At 44.9% G+C, this 16,704-nt stretch overlaps 1 protein-coding gene across 2 annotated transcripts in view; it reads right to left on the reverse strand.

Annotated features, from left to right (window-relative positions):
• Nucleotides 1–16,704, reverse strand: part of BAD (BCL2 associated agonist of cell death) — a 392,415-nt gene that overhangs the window by 104,844 nt on the left and 270,867 nt on the right. For both annotated transcript variants that reach the window (XM_044075801.1, XM_044075800.1), the window contains one exon: nucleotides 3,814–3,992. In XM_044075801.1, the coding sequence (XP_043931736.1) occupies nucleotides 3,814–3,992 (179 nt within the window). The remainder of the gene's footprint in view (nucleotides 1–3,813; nucleotides 3,993–16,704) is intronic.

Below are 16,704 nucleotides of genomic sequence, written 5' to 3' on the forward strand. Positions count from 1 at the left end.
TAGCTATGGTCGCGGCTACTGCCTTGGGACCCTGGGATATAGTTTCTGGGTCTGCAAGTGGGGCCTTGTAAAGGTGGTGATGAGTATCTGGCACCCTGTAAAATCTGTCTGGTTTGGCAGGGGCTCGGGGTAAAGAATCTGGAGCGGAGCAAACATCATTGAAAGCATCATCCACCACAGAGAGAACAGGAGGTATAGCTAAGGGCCTGTGCTGTGGGAGGTGCAGAAAGGTCCTAAGTCTTTTCCTGGAGTCTGAAAAATCCTGTTGCTGCCATTGGAACTGTTCTCGCATGGCATGCAAGGTTTCCCCAAAGGAGAATTCTTCTGGTGGGGAAGCAGCTGGAATGGACTCTTCAGCATCAGAATCTTCAAAATTGGAGAAGGGAGCCTCTGGCTGGTCAGTTATGTCTGATTCATCAGCAGAATCATCAGAAGACACTGGCTCAGGGGGCTGTGCCCTAGGTCTGTTCTCTGGGGCTGAGAGGCCCTGTCTGGGTGAGATTGAGATCCTCTAATTAAAGAAATTAAATCTTCTGCCAAAGTAAGCATTTGAGAACTAGAAGAGGGCCTGGATGTGGGGGGTTTAACAGGCACTGTTTTAGTAGTCTTGGCTGCTTTAGCCCTGGCGAAGGCCTTAATGGACATGGCTGCTGGAGGCCTAGCAGCACCACGTGCTGGGGTAGAGACATCCAAGGGGATGGTGTCTGATAAGTCAACCACCGTAGTGGGTAAAATTTCTGAGGTCGATTCAAGAGTTGTAGCAGGGGCCTCAGTTGTAGGAGTAGGTTCAGCCGTACTTTGATCAGTTTTCTCGGTTTCGGTCTTTATCTTTGCGTTTTTTGGTAGATTGGGTAGTCGGAGGATCCGACGGCATAATGTACGCAAAATCAGAACCGAAAAACTGTTCTGCAAACTCCGACCGACGCCTAAGCGTTCGTCGGTTGAAAGAAGCACAGGCCGAACAGGCTGCTACGTCGTGGGCTGGGCCTAAACAAGGCAGACAGTAAGAGTGGAAATCTTTATGAGGTATTTGTTTCCCACAGGTTAAACAATTGTTAACTTTTTCTGACATCGGCTGAGGCAAGAAAGAGTCCCCAACGGGGTACTTAGCTTTAGAAGTCTTCGAAGTAGTATTCGGTAGAAGTAATCTCTGGATCCGACCGACCGGCACTTGCGAACAGCTTCTGCTTGGGCCTCCACGCGGCAAGAAAGACTGAGGAAAATGGCGTCGGCTGATGCTTTTATACCCGAAGACCAACAGAGATGATGTCGGGTGGAGTGCGACATCAGCCGAAGCCGGACCCGGACTTTGGAATCCGGCCGACTGAAGGGCTGCCTGACGACAGGACAACCCAGTTGTTATGACTGCAGATGCATCCATGAAGGACATCAGTGGAAGTCATATGAAATAAATCCAAATACCTGATGTGAGGAGAGAAGCTACAGTCTTTTGATCTTCTTGGCATCAGACGACTGTGCTACCACTGCTACCACTTTCCATTGGAAAATTTTGTTAACAAAAGTCACTAACTGTGGCATAAATTCATAGAGTACTTGCCTCAAAACTATCTTCACTGCAGCCAGTTGTTCTGCATCCACTGACATCAAGTCACACCTTCTCCAAGTATGACAGTTTGGAGACTATATCCACAAGTTGAGCATCTGCTGGTATATCAGTGTGTAGGGACTTGGCCTTCTGAGAGACATAGCCTTCTGGCTGCCATCCTAGGTATTTTATACTACATGACATTTTTCCAAGTCATAGACCCACACTAACAGACAAGATCTCACAATTATCTACTGATATGAGAGGACTGTCCCTCATTTGGTAGTAAGTAAACTCTTTATGTCCTCTTGTATCTGGATGATGCAACCATTCAAAGATTGTAGTTGGAGTTCTTTAAAACCCTTTAATAAGATTCACAGTGTTTATAACAATGTTTAGTAATCGGAGGCTACCAGTTGCTCCTTAAACTTTGCCTACGACTTTCTGCTCTCTAGTGGTAATTCATTTAAGTTCTAGGCACACTTCACAACTTAAAGATAAGGTTAAAGTAGAACTTTTTTTCCATTAATCACTTCACGCATACCGGTTTTAAAAATGGTGTTGACTAAACACTATCTGATTTCTGGCATTTAAAGAAAACTTAAAACTGCAAATTTAAAAAGAAAGACGTTTGATTTTGCTAGGATTAGTAAAATGCGATGATATAAACTTCACAGCTTACTTCCACAGAAGTAACTTAAAGAATGCAATGGCTGGAGAGGAACTATAATACCAATGTGACATGCAGTTACTAATGTACTAATATGCTTACTTAAGGGCAGGCAGATCACTAGATCAACCTGAAAATCTGCCAGATCACCACTCACCACTTGGCTGGATGCTTCACATATAGATACAACCTGCTGACTTAGGTAGCCTTGACAGGCATTACGCTTACATTTCACAGTTTAATGCTACATATTTCACAGTTATTTGCTTATCACACAAGTTTTCCATTTTGTTCTTATATTCATTCTGTTCTTTAGGTTTTTTTTTTTTGTTTTTTTTTAAACAAAGATGGTTTGTGTTATCCTTAAAAAAGCTGCCCAAACATATTCTAGCAACACAAGGCTTTCCCAAGCATGCATCAGCTAAATAAGGAACATGTATGGTAAGCAGCAGTGTGTGCAAAGCAAATACAAGGTCATTGTTGAATTAAATCCAACAAAGAACAATTAAAAAAAAAAGGGCATGCCACACTCATCAAAACAAAGACATAATGTACTGCTACCAGTTTGTGTCTTAGTACTGCTCTTGTAAATCACAAATCCATTCTTCTCTCTAGCCCAAACTCACACATCTAGAACACACTCGCAGTACTCCAATCACCATGCTATGCTAGGCTAGCAGTCTACTTCTACAGTGCGGGAAAGAAAGGGAAGATCCCCTACAATTCCTCCTCTAACACTAAACAATGAGAAGATATGGGTGGACTTAAAGCATGGTTTGAGCAAAAAACTGTCTCACCTTGCAGACCACTGCCAGGTGACCCATTGGCTTTCTACAGAGTATAAACTGATTCCCAAACTCTTGACAAAACTTGGCTTGGAAAATGTGGTCTAAAATCTTTGCTTCAAGTTCACATGGCAAGACTTCATGTTTCTGTTAAAAAGCATGACCTGATGGAGTGTGACTATCACTTTAAAGTACTGAGAACTCTTCTTTCCAGCCACAGGATCAGGCAATGTTTAGAAGACAGCCAATAAGGCCCAATAATGGACTTATCAAATACAGAGCAGCACTCTAATCAATAACTTCAGCATGTTCAAAGTTGTACATTAGCCCTCAAAAGATCAACAAGCCACAAAGCAGTATCTGTAAGACCACCTTTTACAATAGCTTACTTACTGGATCAGACAGTCATTCAGCACATATATGCATTCAAATGTGTTTTTACATTTAAGCAGCCCCATGTTATAAAGGCTGACAGAATGGCCAACATCACAAATTATGATCACATTAATTAATTTATTCCCAAATATGTGTGTCCTGTGTCTTAGATTACCTCAAAAGCTAAACAATAATTAAAGTTAATAGATTTTTACTGTTTAGCCTGTATATATGCACTATAAAACAGTAGACTGGAATCCATTTTGTGCTCTACATATTTTTTTCAAGAAATGGACTATCCAATTATGCTGTACAACAACATTGAACTTTATGATCCCATAGCAACCATTATTCTTATTTCTTAGGAAACAAAATGTTTCTAAGCAGTGTATATGTTTTAATATGTGAAAACTCTGCTTACCCAAAAATGTACTCACCCCAAATGACCGGTCAAATTCATCACTCATTCGGCGCAGCTCCCGTCCATATTGTCTGGCTGCTAACAACTTTGCAGGTGCTGACATTGAACGTGCTCTGAATGATCCAGGTTCATCCAGTGTTTCTGGCTCTGCAGACAATGGGTCTGAAGCAATCCGATTTCTTGTTTCAGAATCTCCTGTAAAACAAACATGCAAGAAATTGGTTACATTAGTTTTTGAAATGTGCAATTCATTTCATTAGGCAATGCATAAATATCTGAAAAATACACTTGTGAGATGAAGTACTTATTGTGATAGCAGAGCCTTCAGGAGAAACCAGAGTAGCAATAAAACAGATGTGGGTTACTCACTGGTCCTAGCTACTTCTTGTACTGTCCTGCTCCCCTGAAAAAGTCAGTGCTGGTCTTGTGCCAGTATTGGTACTTGAGTGTGACAAGATCCTGGTCTTTGAAATTTTAAATTAAAATAAAAGGTTAAATCTTACCACAACTTGGCATTTGTGTTGTCTTCCTTCATTCCTCCTCATGATGGGGTCTAGGATCAGACCCTTGGATCCGGCTCGGCCACATTCCACAAACTTGGGGCCGACTCTCAAGCTCCTCCCTCCTACCCATAATGTCCCACATCCATCCATGTACCTCAGATCGCGTTTGCAGATTCCAAACATTCAGCACCCACACATCAAAGGAATGGCAGAAGAGGCTCAAACATAGGAAATAAGAGTCCCTTCGTCATCCAGGTTCCTCTACAAGAGAAAGGCAGAGGGATGGTTGGGTGGGAAAGTGAGGAGGAATTAAGGAAGATAACACAGATGCCAAGTTATGGTAAGGCATAACCATTTAATCTGATGTTGTCTTCTTAATTCCTCCTCACAATAATGTCAGAGTCCCCAGATACATAAAGCCTGGGTGGCCCTCATGAAAGGATATGCCGCAGCACCATCGAACCAAAGGAGGCCCTGCTCCTGGATAGAAAGTACAGTTGTGTACACTTACCATAAATGTAGATGTTTGAGTGTATTCACTGTTGCAGTCATCACATTTGAGTTATCTGCCTGCAGGTAGCCCTCAGCCGGCCTGAATAAAAGAGAGTCTTTAGATTTCTGCGTTGGATGCTGTCGCTTCTTCCATGACGTCAGGTCAGGGATATAAAACATGCAGCCGATGCCATTACATCAGTTTTTCTTGCCCCAGATGTCAGGTGCCCCCACAATAGGAAGCAATTATATGGTATGGTACACCCCCATCAAAAAGCAAATACACAAGAAAAAATTAAAATACTAAACAAGAAAGAAAGGTAGAGCCAAGAGAAGTCAGGGGAGTTGGAGGGAGGGTACCCAGGACTGCAACAGTGAATACACTAACATCTACATTTATGGTAAGTGTACACACAACTATACTTATGTTCTTCATGTTTCACTTTTGCAGTCATCACATTTGGGTTGATTTCCAAAGCTAAGGAAGGGAGTAGGTAGTTAAAAAGCATTAGGGCCAGCTATTAAGCCCTGCAAGACTGCTGTGGCAAATCCAGCTCTGGATTTAGAAAAGACAGGCATGTGGTAATGCTTGGTGAAAGTATGTACAGAGCTCCAGGTAGCAGCTTCTAGGATGTCCCTGGTAGGGACTCCTCTGAGAAATGCCGTAGAGGTAGATGCAGCCCTGGTGGAATGTGATCGTATCCCCTGTGGGGTAGGTTTTCCATGGTGCTTGTAGCAGAAATGAATGCAATGGGCTATCCATTTGGAAACTGTTTGCTTTGAAATGGCCTTCCCCTCTGCCCCTGCAGCAAAGCCAACTAGCAGCTGTTCAGATTTTCTGAGAGGCTTAGTCCTGTCCAAATAGAATCCAAGTTGTCTGTGCACGTCCAGAGAGTGCAGTATTCGTTCCCCTTTGTTTTGTGGATTAGGGAAAAAAGTAGGCAAATGAAAGGATTGATTTAGGGCTACACTAGACAGCACCTTGGGCATAAAGGAAGGATTAGTCCCGAGGGAAACCCTGTTCGCATGGAAGATAATGAAGGGTTCCACTGCCATGAGGGCCTGTAATTCAGACAATCTTCTTGCTGAAATGATGGCTAGAAGGAAGGCTGTTTTCCAAGAAAGGAATTTCAACTCTGCTTGTGCAGCTGGCTCAAGGGGGGGGGGGGTGAGCTTTTCCAATACAAAGTTAAGGTTCCAGGCTGCAGTGGGAGCTCTCCTGGGGGGTCTTAAATTTTTGGCCCCTCTAAGGAATTGTTTTAGCAAGGGGTGAGAGAAGAGGGGTGGCTCAGTATTATGTTGTTGTTGTTTGTCTTGCGGCTTTTCCCGGTTAGGGGTCGCCACAGCAGAACTCCGGTCTGCTAATGATTGGCGGTAGGTTTTTATGGTGCCAAGTTGCCAGCTCGACGCCCAACCTTCAACGAAGGCATGCCCATTTATGCATGTCTTTCGGAGGGGTGGCTCAATATTATAATGTGCTGAAATGGCAGAGACATGAATTTTAATTGATGAGAAGGATAAGCCCTTGTGAAGCATTTCTGTTAAGTACTCTAGAATATGACGTAAGCTGGGCACTGTTGTGCCCATCCCCTGAGCCTGGCTCCAGGAACAGTATCTTTTCCACTTTTCAGCATAGGATTTTATAGTACTAGGCCTCCTTGCCTCCAGAATGACATCCAGCACCTACTTACTGAGGGATGCTAAAGGAGAGCTCAAAGAAATAGCCAGGCTGCAAGGTTCAGGATTTGAAGCTGAGGGTGCAGAATCTGGCCCGCCTGCTGGGACAGCAGGGAAGGGTGTGAGGCAGGTGCCATGGCTGTAGCAGTGTCATACTGCGCAAGAGGGGGTGCCAATGATATCTTGGCCAGTCTGGTACAATCAGTATTGTCCTTGGCTTGTCCTGTTTGATCTTCAGTTGAACCTTCGAGAGGAGAGGCAGAGGGGGAAAGGCATAAACCGAGAGGCTTTCCCAGGTAAAGGGCAGGGCATCCACTTTCCAAGCTTGACTGTGGGGAGTTCTTGTGTAGAATTTGTTCAATTGGTAGTTCTGAGGGGAGGCAAACAGGTCTACCTCTGGAGTCCCCCATTTGTTCCTCAAGAGGTTGAATATTTTGGGTTCTAGTTTCCATTCGTGTGGGTCCATGAGAATTCTGCTTAAGTTGTCTACCAGTGAATTTAGTTTGCCTGGCAGGAATTGTGCTTGTAGGTGTAGTTGGTAGCTCGAGGCTGTGTTCCACAGAGCCATGGCTAGACTGCAGAGAGGATACAAGTGGGTTCCCCTGGCTTGTTTCTGTACCACATAACTGTGGTGTTGTCCATCTTTACTAATTGTTGTCCTGGAAGAGTACGGTCTTTGAAGGCTGTCCGAGCATTCTGTACAGCTAACATTTCTTTTTGATTGATATGCAGGTGCATATGTCTCGGGTTCCATTTGCCCTGAATGCACTGCCCTGCCGTGTGAGCCCCCCATGCATAGTCTGATGCTTCTGTTAGGGTTTGGGCGGCAGGGGGAAGAGAGAAAGGGAGTCCCTTGTGGTAGCAGGCCTCTGCCCACCAAAGGAACTATGTCCTTATACAAGGAATGATAGGAATCATGGTTTCCAGGTCCTGAGAATGTTGACACCATAGGCTTTTTAGATATCATTGGAGTTTCCTCATATGCAGTCTTGCATATGGAATTAGCAGCATGCAAGAGGCCATGAACCCCAGAGCTTGCAATAGTTTCCTTGCAGAAAGCTGGGGTTTTGTGGCCAATAGTTTGAAGTAGGTTGTCAAATAAACTTGTTTCTCCAGAGTGAGGAATGCCATCTGGGAAGGTGTGTTCAAGCTTGCTCCCAGGATAACAATCAGTTGGCAGGGTACTAGGTGAGATTTCTTTTCGTTGATGGTGTACCCCAGTGAGGTTAGAAGTTTCTTTACGAATGCCAGGTATTGTAATAGCAAGTCCTGGCTTTCTGCCTGAATCAGACAATTGCCCAAGTATGGGTAAATCTGAATATTTCTCTGCCTGCAAAATGCAATGGCTGGAGCTAGACACTTTGTGAACACCCTGGGCGCAGTAGATAAGCCAAAGGGAAGTGCAGAGAAAGTACAGTTTTGTACCTACTATAAATGTAGATGTCCGATAGATATGCAACTGCAGTCATAACATATGGGTTGTCCTGCCTCAGACAGCCCTCTGTCGGCCGGATTCCAAAGTCTGGGTCCGACGTCGGCTGATGTCGCATTTCTCTCCGACGTCAGAGCGGCTGGAGTATATAAGCATCAGCCGACGCCATCTTCTTCAGTGTTTCTTGCCCCAGATGCCAGGTGCCCTCCAATGAAGGCTGTAATCAAATTGGAAGACAAAAATAGGTTTCCAGACAATAAATAAGCAATAAACAGATACACCATAACAGATATCCCCAGCTAAGGATAATAGGGAGAGGAGTAGACCCAAGGCATAGAGGGGAAGGAGGGAGGGAAAACCCGACTGCAGCTGCATATCTATCGGACATCTACATTTATGGTAGGTACAAAACTGTACTATGTCCTTCAAGAATGCAACTGCAGTCATAACATATGGGTTGAATACCATAGCTTAGCTGGGGGAGGTGGTATGCTCTAGGAAAAGGATGGTGTAGCTATCAATCCCAGCAGGACTGCCGAAGCAAAGCCTGCTCTGGATCTGGAATATAAAGGGAGGTTGTAGTGTTTGGAAAATGTATGCACGGAGCTCCATGTAGCAGCTTCTAAAATGTCTTTTGTAGGCACCCCTCTTAAAAAAGCTGTAGAGGTGGCTGTAGCTCTGGTGGAGTGTGGTCTGACATTGGCTGGCACACTCTTTCCATGGAAGGAATAACAGAATCTGATGCAATGTCCAATCCATTTTGAAATTGTCTGTTTGGAAATTGCTTTTCCTTGTACTCCAGGGGCGTAAGCTACAAAAAGTTGATCAGACTTCCTACTGGTCTTGGTTCTGTCTAGGTAGTAGCGAAGTTGTCTGTGTATGTCCAAGGTATGTAACAGTCTTTCCCCTTTGTTCTCAGGATTGGGAAAGAAAGTAGGCAGGTGAATTGCTTGATTTAAAGAAACTCTGGATACCACTTTTGGCAGAAAAGTAGGGTTGGTTCGTAGGGAGACCCTGTCTCTGTGAAAAGCTATGAACGGTGGTATTGCCATTAAGGCCTGTAATTCCGAAACCCTTCTTGCTGAGGTTATGGCCAGCAGGAAAGCTGTCTTCCAGGAAAGAAATTGTAAATCCACAGAAGCTGCTGGCTCGAAGGGAGGTAGAGTCAATTTTTCTAGGACAAAATTGAGGTCCCAAGCTGGTACTGGTGCCTTTCTTGGGGCTTTATATTCTTGATTCCTCTAAGAAATTGCCTTAGCAAAGGATGTGAAAACACAGGTGGATCAGTGTTGTATCTAGCTGAGATAGCTGAAGCATGTATTTTTATGGAAGATTATGAGAGTCCGTTATGTAACATATCTGCCAAGTATTCCAGAATGAGTGGGATGCTCAAAAGTGATGCATCATGACCCTTGTTGGTATTCCAAATGCTGAATCTCTTCCATTTGGCTGAGTAAGCCTTTCTGGTGGATGGTCTGCGGGCTTCTGTTAGTATCCGCTGAACTTCCTTGGAGAGAGGTAAATTGAGGTTATTTATGGGATTTCCCAAGCTGTTAGCTGTAGAGTCTGGATGTTGGGATGAACAGTCCTGAAGTTGTGTTGAGTCAAAAGTTGGGGCCATTGTGGAAGGGCCCACGTTTTGTTGTGACATATGCTCCGTAGTAGTGGGTACCAGTGTTGTCTTGGCCAGTCTGGAGCTATTAGGATCCCCTTCGGTTGCTCAGCCTTGATCTTTAATAACACTGTGGTCATCAGTGGCAGGGGTGGAAATGCATAAATTATTAGGGAGCTCCAGTTGAATGAGAGGGCATCTACTTTCCATGCTTGTGGATGATATGTCCTTGAGCAGAACTTTTGTAAGTGATGATTGAGGTGAGAGGCAAATAGGTCCACGTCCGGCCTGCCCCATGTCGAGGTGAGTCGTATAAAGATGTCTGGATGTAGCCTCCATTCGTGGGGGTCTAGGAAATTCCTGCTTAGACTGTCCGCCAGAACATTGTCTTTGCCTGGAACAAACTGGGATTGCAGCTGTATGTTTAGACCCAGTGATTTTTCCCAAAGATTCATTGTTAGTCTGCAAAGGGGGTAAGAATGAGTGCCCCCCTGCTTGTTTATATACCACATCACAGTGGTGTTGTCTGTCCGTATTAGTAGGTGGTCTTGTTGAAGTTGTTGTCCAAAGGCCTCGATGGCATGCATTACTGCTAGCATTTCTTTTTGGTTGATATGCAGATGTGTTTCCTTTGGGGACCATTGCCCTTGAATACATCTGCCCTCCATGTGCGTCCCCCATCCAAGGTCTGAGGCGTCTGTGGTCATTGTCTGTGTTATCTGAGGTTTTTTGAACGACATGCCTGTGTTTACCTGGCTTACTGTGGCCCACCATAGAAATTCCTTTTGAAGACATGGAATGAGTGGAATAGTTGCTTCTAGGTTGTTGCTGTGTTGAGACCATAAGCTTTTTAAGTACCATTGAAGCTTTCTCGTGTGCAGTCTTGCTAGTGGGACCAAGAGAATGCAGGATGCCATGTAACCCAGGGCCTGTAGGAAACTCCTTGCAGTCATCTGGGTGAGCTTTGCTAAACTTTTGAAGTAATGAGTTAACTTCTTTTGCTTGTCTTCTGTCAGGTAAGCCATTTGAGAGGCTGTGTCTAGTTTGGCTCCTGAGAAGGTTATTTGCTGGGATGGCTGAAGTCTTGACTTTTGAAAGTTGACTGTGTATCCCAGAGCCTGTAGCAAGTGTATGAAATAATTTAAGTTTTTTGTCAAGGTTAGTTTGTTGTCCGCTTGTATGAGGCAATCGTCCAGGTACGGGTAGATTTGAATCCCCTGGAGCCTGCAATGAGCAATTACTGATGCCAGGCATTTCGTGAATACTCTGGGCGCAGTAGATAAGCCAAATGGCAATGCTGAGAATTGATAATGCTCTGGCCCTGCAAGAAATCTGAGGTATCTTCTGCAGCTGTGTCTGATAGAGACATGCAGGTATGCCTCCTTGAGGTCCAGAGTAATCAGCCAAGACCCCTTGCCCAGCATGGGAAGGAGTTGCTGTAAAGTCAGCATTTTGAACTTTGGTACTATGAGAAAAGTGTTTAGAGCGGACAAGTTCAGTATTGGTCTCCATTGAGTTTCTTTTCTTGGAACAAGGAACAGTCTTGAATAAAACCCCTGACCTTGTTCTTGTTGTGGAACTTTTTCTATTGCTTTGATCTGAGCAAGCAGAGAAATTTGCTTGATAGCCTCTGCCCTCTGATTTTGTGGAAGGTTTGGCATGCCTTGTTTTCTTGGCAAGGTATGAAAGTGGAACCTGTAACCGTGGTCTATAATGTCCAAAATCCATTTGTCTTTTGTCAGTTTGTGCCAATTTCTTGAAAACAGAGATAACTTTCCGCCCAAAGGAGCTTCTGTTTGCTCCTTGGTCAGCGGAAGTAGAGGAAAGTCATTGAGCTTGTCCCTGCGGGGCAGGAGAAACCCCTGTCACTTCTTTGGTTTGCTGGTTGCCATTGTCGTCCCCTGTAGGATCCTCTGTATTGCCCTCTTCCTCGGGCACGCCTGTTTTTACCCCTTTGAAATCTTTCAGGATTAGGAAAGGACCAGTTTTTAGAAGGCCAGTTCCTGCTGAATCTGGGCGGCTGAACCTGGAGGAAATCTTTGATTGTCTGTACTGACTTAGCTTTTTCCTCAATGGACTTTAACACATCTTTAGCATTAGCACCAAAAAGCTTGTTCTTTTCCAAGGGTGTATCAAGAAGTTTTGCCTTAACATGATCTGGTAAAGGTTGTTCTTTTAGCCATGCATGTCTACGAATGACCGCCGCTGTCATAGCTGCCCTACATGAAGCCTCCAATGCATCATATCCACACTGTAAAAAATGATTGCTAACCTGATGAGAGTTATGCACAGCCTCCTGCAAAGACCTCATATCTAAAGGTTCAGGAGAGGCCAATCTTTTCTGTAAATCATCTAACAGGAAATCCTGATATTGAAACATCTGAAAGACAATTGAGAGCTCTCATAGATAAAGTAGTAGAGGTGTAGACCTTCTTCTCCCATCTCTCTAAGGACCTTGCTTCCCTGTCGGAAGGCAAAGGATTTTTGGAGGTGGTAGCTGAAACCCCTTTAGGCCCCTGGGAAATTGTTTCTAAATCAACAGCATGGGCCCTAAATAAATGAGAATGGGTTTCGGGGACCCTATAGTATCTGTCAGGCTTGACAGGAGCAGCAGGAAGAGTATCAGGGGTAACACTGGAGTCAGAGTATAAGTCATCCAAAACATCAAGCACAGGAGGTATAGCTAAGGGTCTGTGTTGAGGCTTTTTGAGGAAGGTTCGAAGGCACTTTCTGGCATCAGAAAATTCCTGGCCTTGCCACTTAAATTGCTCCCTCATGGAATGCAGAACTTCCCCAAAAGAAATATCCTCAGGAGGAGAGGCCGAGGGAATGGAGTCCTCTGCATCTGAATCCTCATAGGTCTGGAAGGGCTCTTCCTGGCTTTCGGAGTGAACAGAGTCCTCAGAATCTTCATCTGAAGGCAGAGGGTCAGAGGGTTCAACCCTGGGCCTCTTATCAGGAGGAGGCTGGGATCCTCTCTCAGGATGGGCCTGGGAACCTCTGATCAGGGAAATTAAATCTGCGGCCATGGACATGATTTGAGTTTCAGGAGTAGGCTGAGGTAAGGTTTTAGCAGTAATATGCTTGGACTTGCTGGCTGCCTTGGCACGTGTGTAGGCCTTGATAGACATGGGAGGCCTAGCCGCTCCACATGCAGGAGTGACCTTATCAACAGCAATGGTCTCGGGCATTTCCTCGTTTTCGGTATCCGGAGGAAAATCAATAACTGGCGGAGTGGCCTCCGGTATCGGAGGTATCGGTAATGTGGTGTCTTTGGTTTGGAGCGGTGGAATAACCGCCTCAGAGGGAACCGGGGCACTCGCGGTTAGTTTTGGCGTGGTGTCGGTGGAAGACGCGGGCCGAGGATGTCGGTCCCGGTCTTTTCGTTTCTTAGGAGTCTGCGTTGTCGGTTGTTCCGACGGCATTGTATAATCAAATTTTTCGCCGAAAAACTCTTCAGCGAACTCCGCCCGGCGCCTGAGAGTGCGCTTGTTGAAGCGAGCACAGGCGGCACAGGCCGAGACGTCGTGGTCTGGGCCAAGGCAAGGGAGGCAGTAAGAGTGGAAATTCTTATGAGGTATTTGTTTACCACAAGACAAACAATTATTTACTTTTTCAGTAATTTCTGACATCGGCTGAGGCAAGAAAAGGTCCCCAACGGGGTACTTAGCTTTTTTAATGACTTCGGTTACGAAGAATACAGGAGCTGACCGACCGGCAATTGCGAACTGCTTCTGCTTCGGGCTCCGTGCGGCAAGAAAGACAGAAGAAGATGGCGTCGGCTGATGCTTATATACTCCAGCCGCTCTGACGTCGGAGAGAAATGCGACATCAGCCGACGTCGGACCCAGACTTTGGAATCCGGCCGACCGAGGGCTGCCTGAGGCAGGACAACCCATATGTTATGACTGCAGTTGCATTCTTGAAGGACATCTGAAAGTGCATGGAGCCCACCTTGAAACGTAGGTATTGTCTGCAGAATCCTCTTTTATTTGGATGTGCAGGTAGGCTTCCTTAAGTCTAGGGTTGCAAGCCAGGCATCCTTGGCTAGCATAGGAAGAAGCTGTTGAAGAGTTAGCATTTTGAATTTTGGAATCACCAGAAAGGTGTTGAGAATAGAGAGGCCCAGTATAGAAGTCAGGAGTTGTCTTTTTTGGGTACCAAAAAGTCTTGAATAAAAACCTTGTCCTCTTTGTTCTGCTGGGACAGGTTGAATAGCCCTGATACTGAAAAGAGAGAGAACCTGCTGTTGGGCCTCCACCCATTGATTTGGGGGTAGGTCTGGCCAACCATTTGGGGTTGGTAGTGTGTGGAAGTGGAGTCTGTATCCTTGGGAAACTATGTTCAAAACCCATTTGTCCTGGGTAATGAGTTCCTAGTTTTTTGCATGCAGGGTGAGCTTTTCTCCTAAGTGAGCAGGTAGTTGAGCAGGGCTTGGAAGGGTTAAGGTTAAGTCATTGTGCCATTTTTCTATAGGGGGTGGCTTACTACTCCCTGCTCTGGAAGTGGGAGACCCCCCCCCCCCCACTGCTTAGATCTGTGCATAGCCTGAGACTGTAGCCTTGGTGGTCTGCTGTTCCTGGATTTGGACTGAGAAGGCCTGGAAGGGACTGGAAAGGACCAGTTCTTTGAAGGCCAATGCCTACTGAATCTGGGAGGCTGTACTTGTAGGAAATATTTAACAGTTTGCATAGACTTAGCTTTTTCCTCCATCCTTTTGAGGACTTCTGCTTTGTTGCCAAAAAGGTGGTCTTGGTTTAAGGGAGCATCCAGTAATTTAGCTTTAACATGATATAGCAAGTTTTACTCCTTAAGCCAAGCATGCCTTCTAAGTACAGACCTATTGACAGCAGCCCTGCAAGATGCTTCTAAAGCGTCAAAACCACATTGCAAAGTACGTTTACCAACTTGTTCTGCAGAATGCATTAAATCTTGCAAGTCTTTGTGTTCAGCACAGTCAGGAATCAACATCATTTTCTGTTTAAGTAGTCCCACAATATGCTGCCGATAACATATGAAACTGGCAATTTAACGCCCTAATGGCCAAAGTAGCAGAAGTGTTTATCTTCTTACCCCATCTGTCTAAGGTTCTAGAATCTCTATCAGAAGGGGTAGGATTTTTGGCAGCAGTAGCCTTAATGCCTTTTGGTCCTTGGGAAATGGTCTCTGGATCTGCAGAAGGATTCTTGAAGAGGAACCTGGGAGCTGAAGGTAAAGTGTCTGGGGTAAGGATAGATTTCAAGATAGCATCATCTACAATGTCCAGAACAGGAGGGATAGCTAAAGGTCTGTGTTGAGGCAGGAGTAAGAATTACCTAAGTCTCTTTTTGGACTCAGAATAATCCTGGCTTTCCCAGCGGAAATGCTCTCTAAGAGATTGCAAGGTTCCACTGAAAAAAAAATCTTCTAGAGGGGAAGCAGAAGGAATGGAATTCCTTTGCATCAGAATCCTCATAACTAGATAAGAGCAAATCCTGGTAATCAGAAAGAGCAGAGATATCAGATTCCTGATCGGAAGAAATCAGAAAGAATATCAGTTCTAGGTCTCTTAGAGGGGGAAGGCTGGCTTCCCCTAATTAAGGTAATAAGGTCTTCAGCCATTCTAAGCATTTGTTTTTGAGGCATATGGGCCTGAGTCTGCGGTTTGGTCATCGGTTTTCTAGGCGTAGTGCGAGTTTTTGGCCTGAGGAATTCGGAACTTCTGGAAGAAAACGATGGCGTCGGTTTAATATGAATGTCTGTAGGCCTGAATACACCTTCAGAAGCCGGTGCCTGCACAGCGGCTCCGGACCCAGCCAAGGTAGAGACATTCACAGGTTCCATAGTCGAAGAAGCATCTCACGCCATACCAAACTCCGAATGGGTATCAGTAGAGGCCTACGAATCTGAAGTATTGGGCATCAGGGGCTGCAAAAGCACCTCACTGAGTACCGGCGGACTGGCGACTAGCTTAACAGAAGCGTCGTCAGTAGTTTTGGACCTATGCAGTCTGTCTCTGTCTTTACCCTTACGTTTTTTTCGGAAGATAGGTAGTCAGATGGCTTAACAAAGCCATTTCGGAGTACAGAGATAGAGAACGATAGTATTTGGCTACAAAAATAGCCCGACGACGAATAGTTCGGGCATTGAACAAGGCACAAAACTGAAAGCGAGGGACGTCGTGGTCTGGGCCTAAACAGGGGATGCAGTAAGAATGAAAATCTCTATGAGGTATTTGCTTTCCACAGGCAAGACAATTGTTAACTTTTACTGACATCGGTTAGAGCAAGAAAAAGGATCCCAAACACAGTAATCATCTTTTTTGAAGACTTCGGGTCTGAAACTCGAAAACGAAAATTTCAGAAGATGGCCGACTGGCACTTGTGAACTGCTTCTGCTTTGGGCACCGCATGGCAAGAAAGACTGATGTAATGGCGTCAGCTGCATGTTTTATACTCCTGACGATCTGATGTCATGGAAGAAGTGACAGCATCCGACCCAGAAATCCAAAGACTCTGGAATTCAGGCCGGCTGAGGGCTACCTGCAGGCAGATAACCCAAATGTGATGGCTGCAACAGTGAAACACGAAGATCATCATCCAACTTGCAATGCGATACACGGATATGATTGTTAGACCATGACACTGCCGCACAAATGTCATCAATGGAAGATCTAGAATAGAAAGCCGTAGAAGTAGCTATAGTTCTGGTGGAATGTGCCATAGGAGGTTTAGGTAATTCTAATCCCTTGGATGAGTAAATGTACAAGATGCAGTCAGATATCCATTTTGCCAAGGTAATTTTAGATACTGCTTGTCCAAGTCTATTAGAGGAGAAAGCTACAAAATGCTGATCAGACTTCCTGTGTTGTTTGGTCCTGTGCAGGTAAAAACAAATTTGACTATGAACATCTAGAAGATGGAGAACACACTCCCCTTTATTAGAGAAATTGGGAAAGAACACTAGTAACTGGAAGGACTGATTAATATTGTTCTTGGTAGCAACTTTGGGCATAAAGGACAGATTGGTGCATACGAACACTCTTTTATGAAGAAGAATGTAACGAGGTTTAGAGGATAAGGCTTGTAATTCAGAAATCCTCTTAGTGGAAGTTACAGCCACTAAGAAGACTGTCTTCCATGACAAACTTCATGTCGCAACTAGCTACTGGTTTGAAAGGTACTTGGGTTAAAGCCTGCAACACAAGAATGA

Source organism: Protopterus annectens, chromosome 6.part1, assembly GCF_019279795.1.
Source record: "Protopterus annectens isolate FY-2018-M chromosome 6.part1, PAN1.0, whole genome shotgun sequence".
In the NCBI taxonomy this organism is placed as follows: domain Eukaryota; kingdom Metazoa; phylum Chordata; order Ceratodontiformes; family Protopteridae; genus Protopterus; species Protopterus annectens.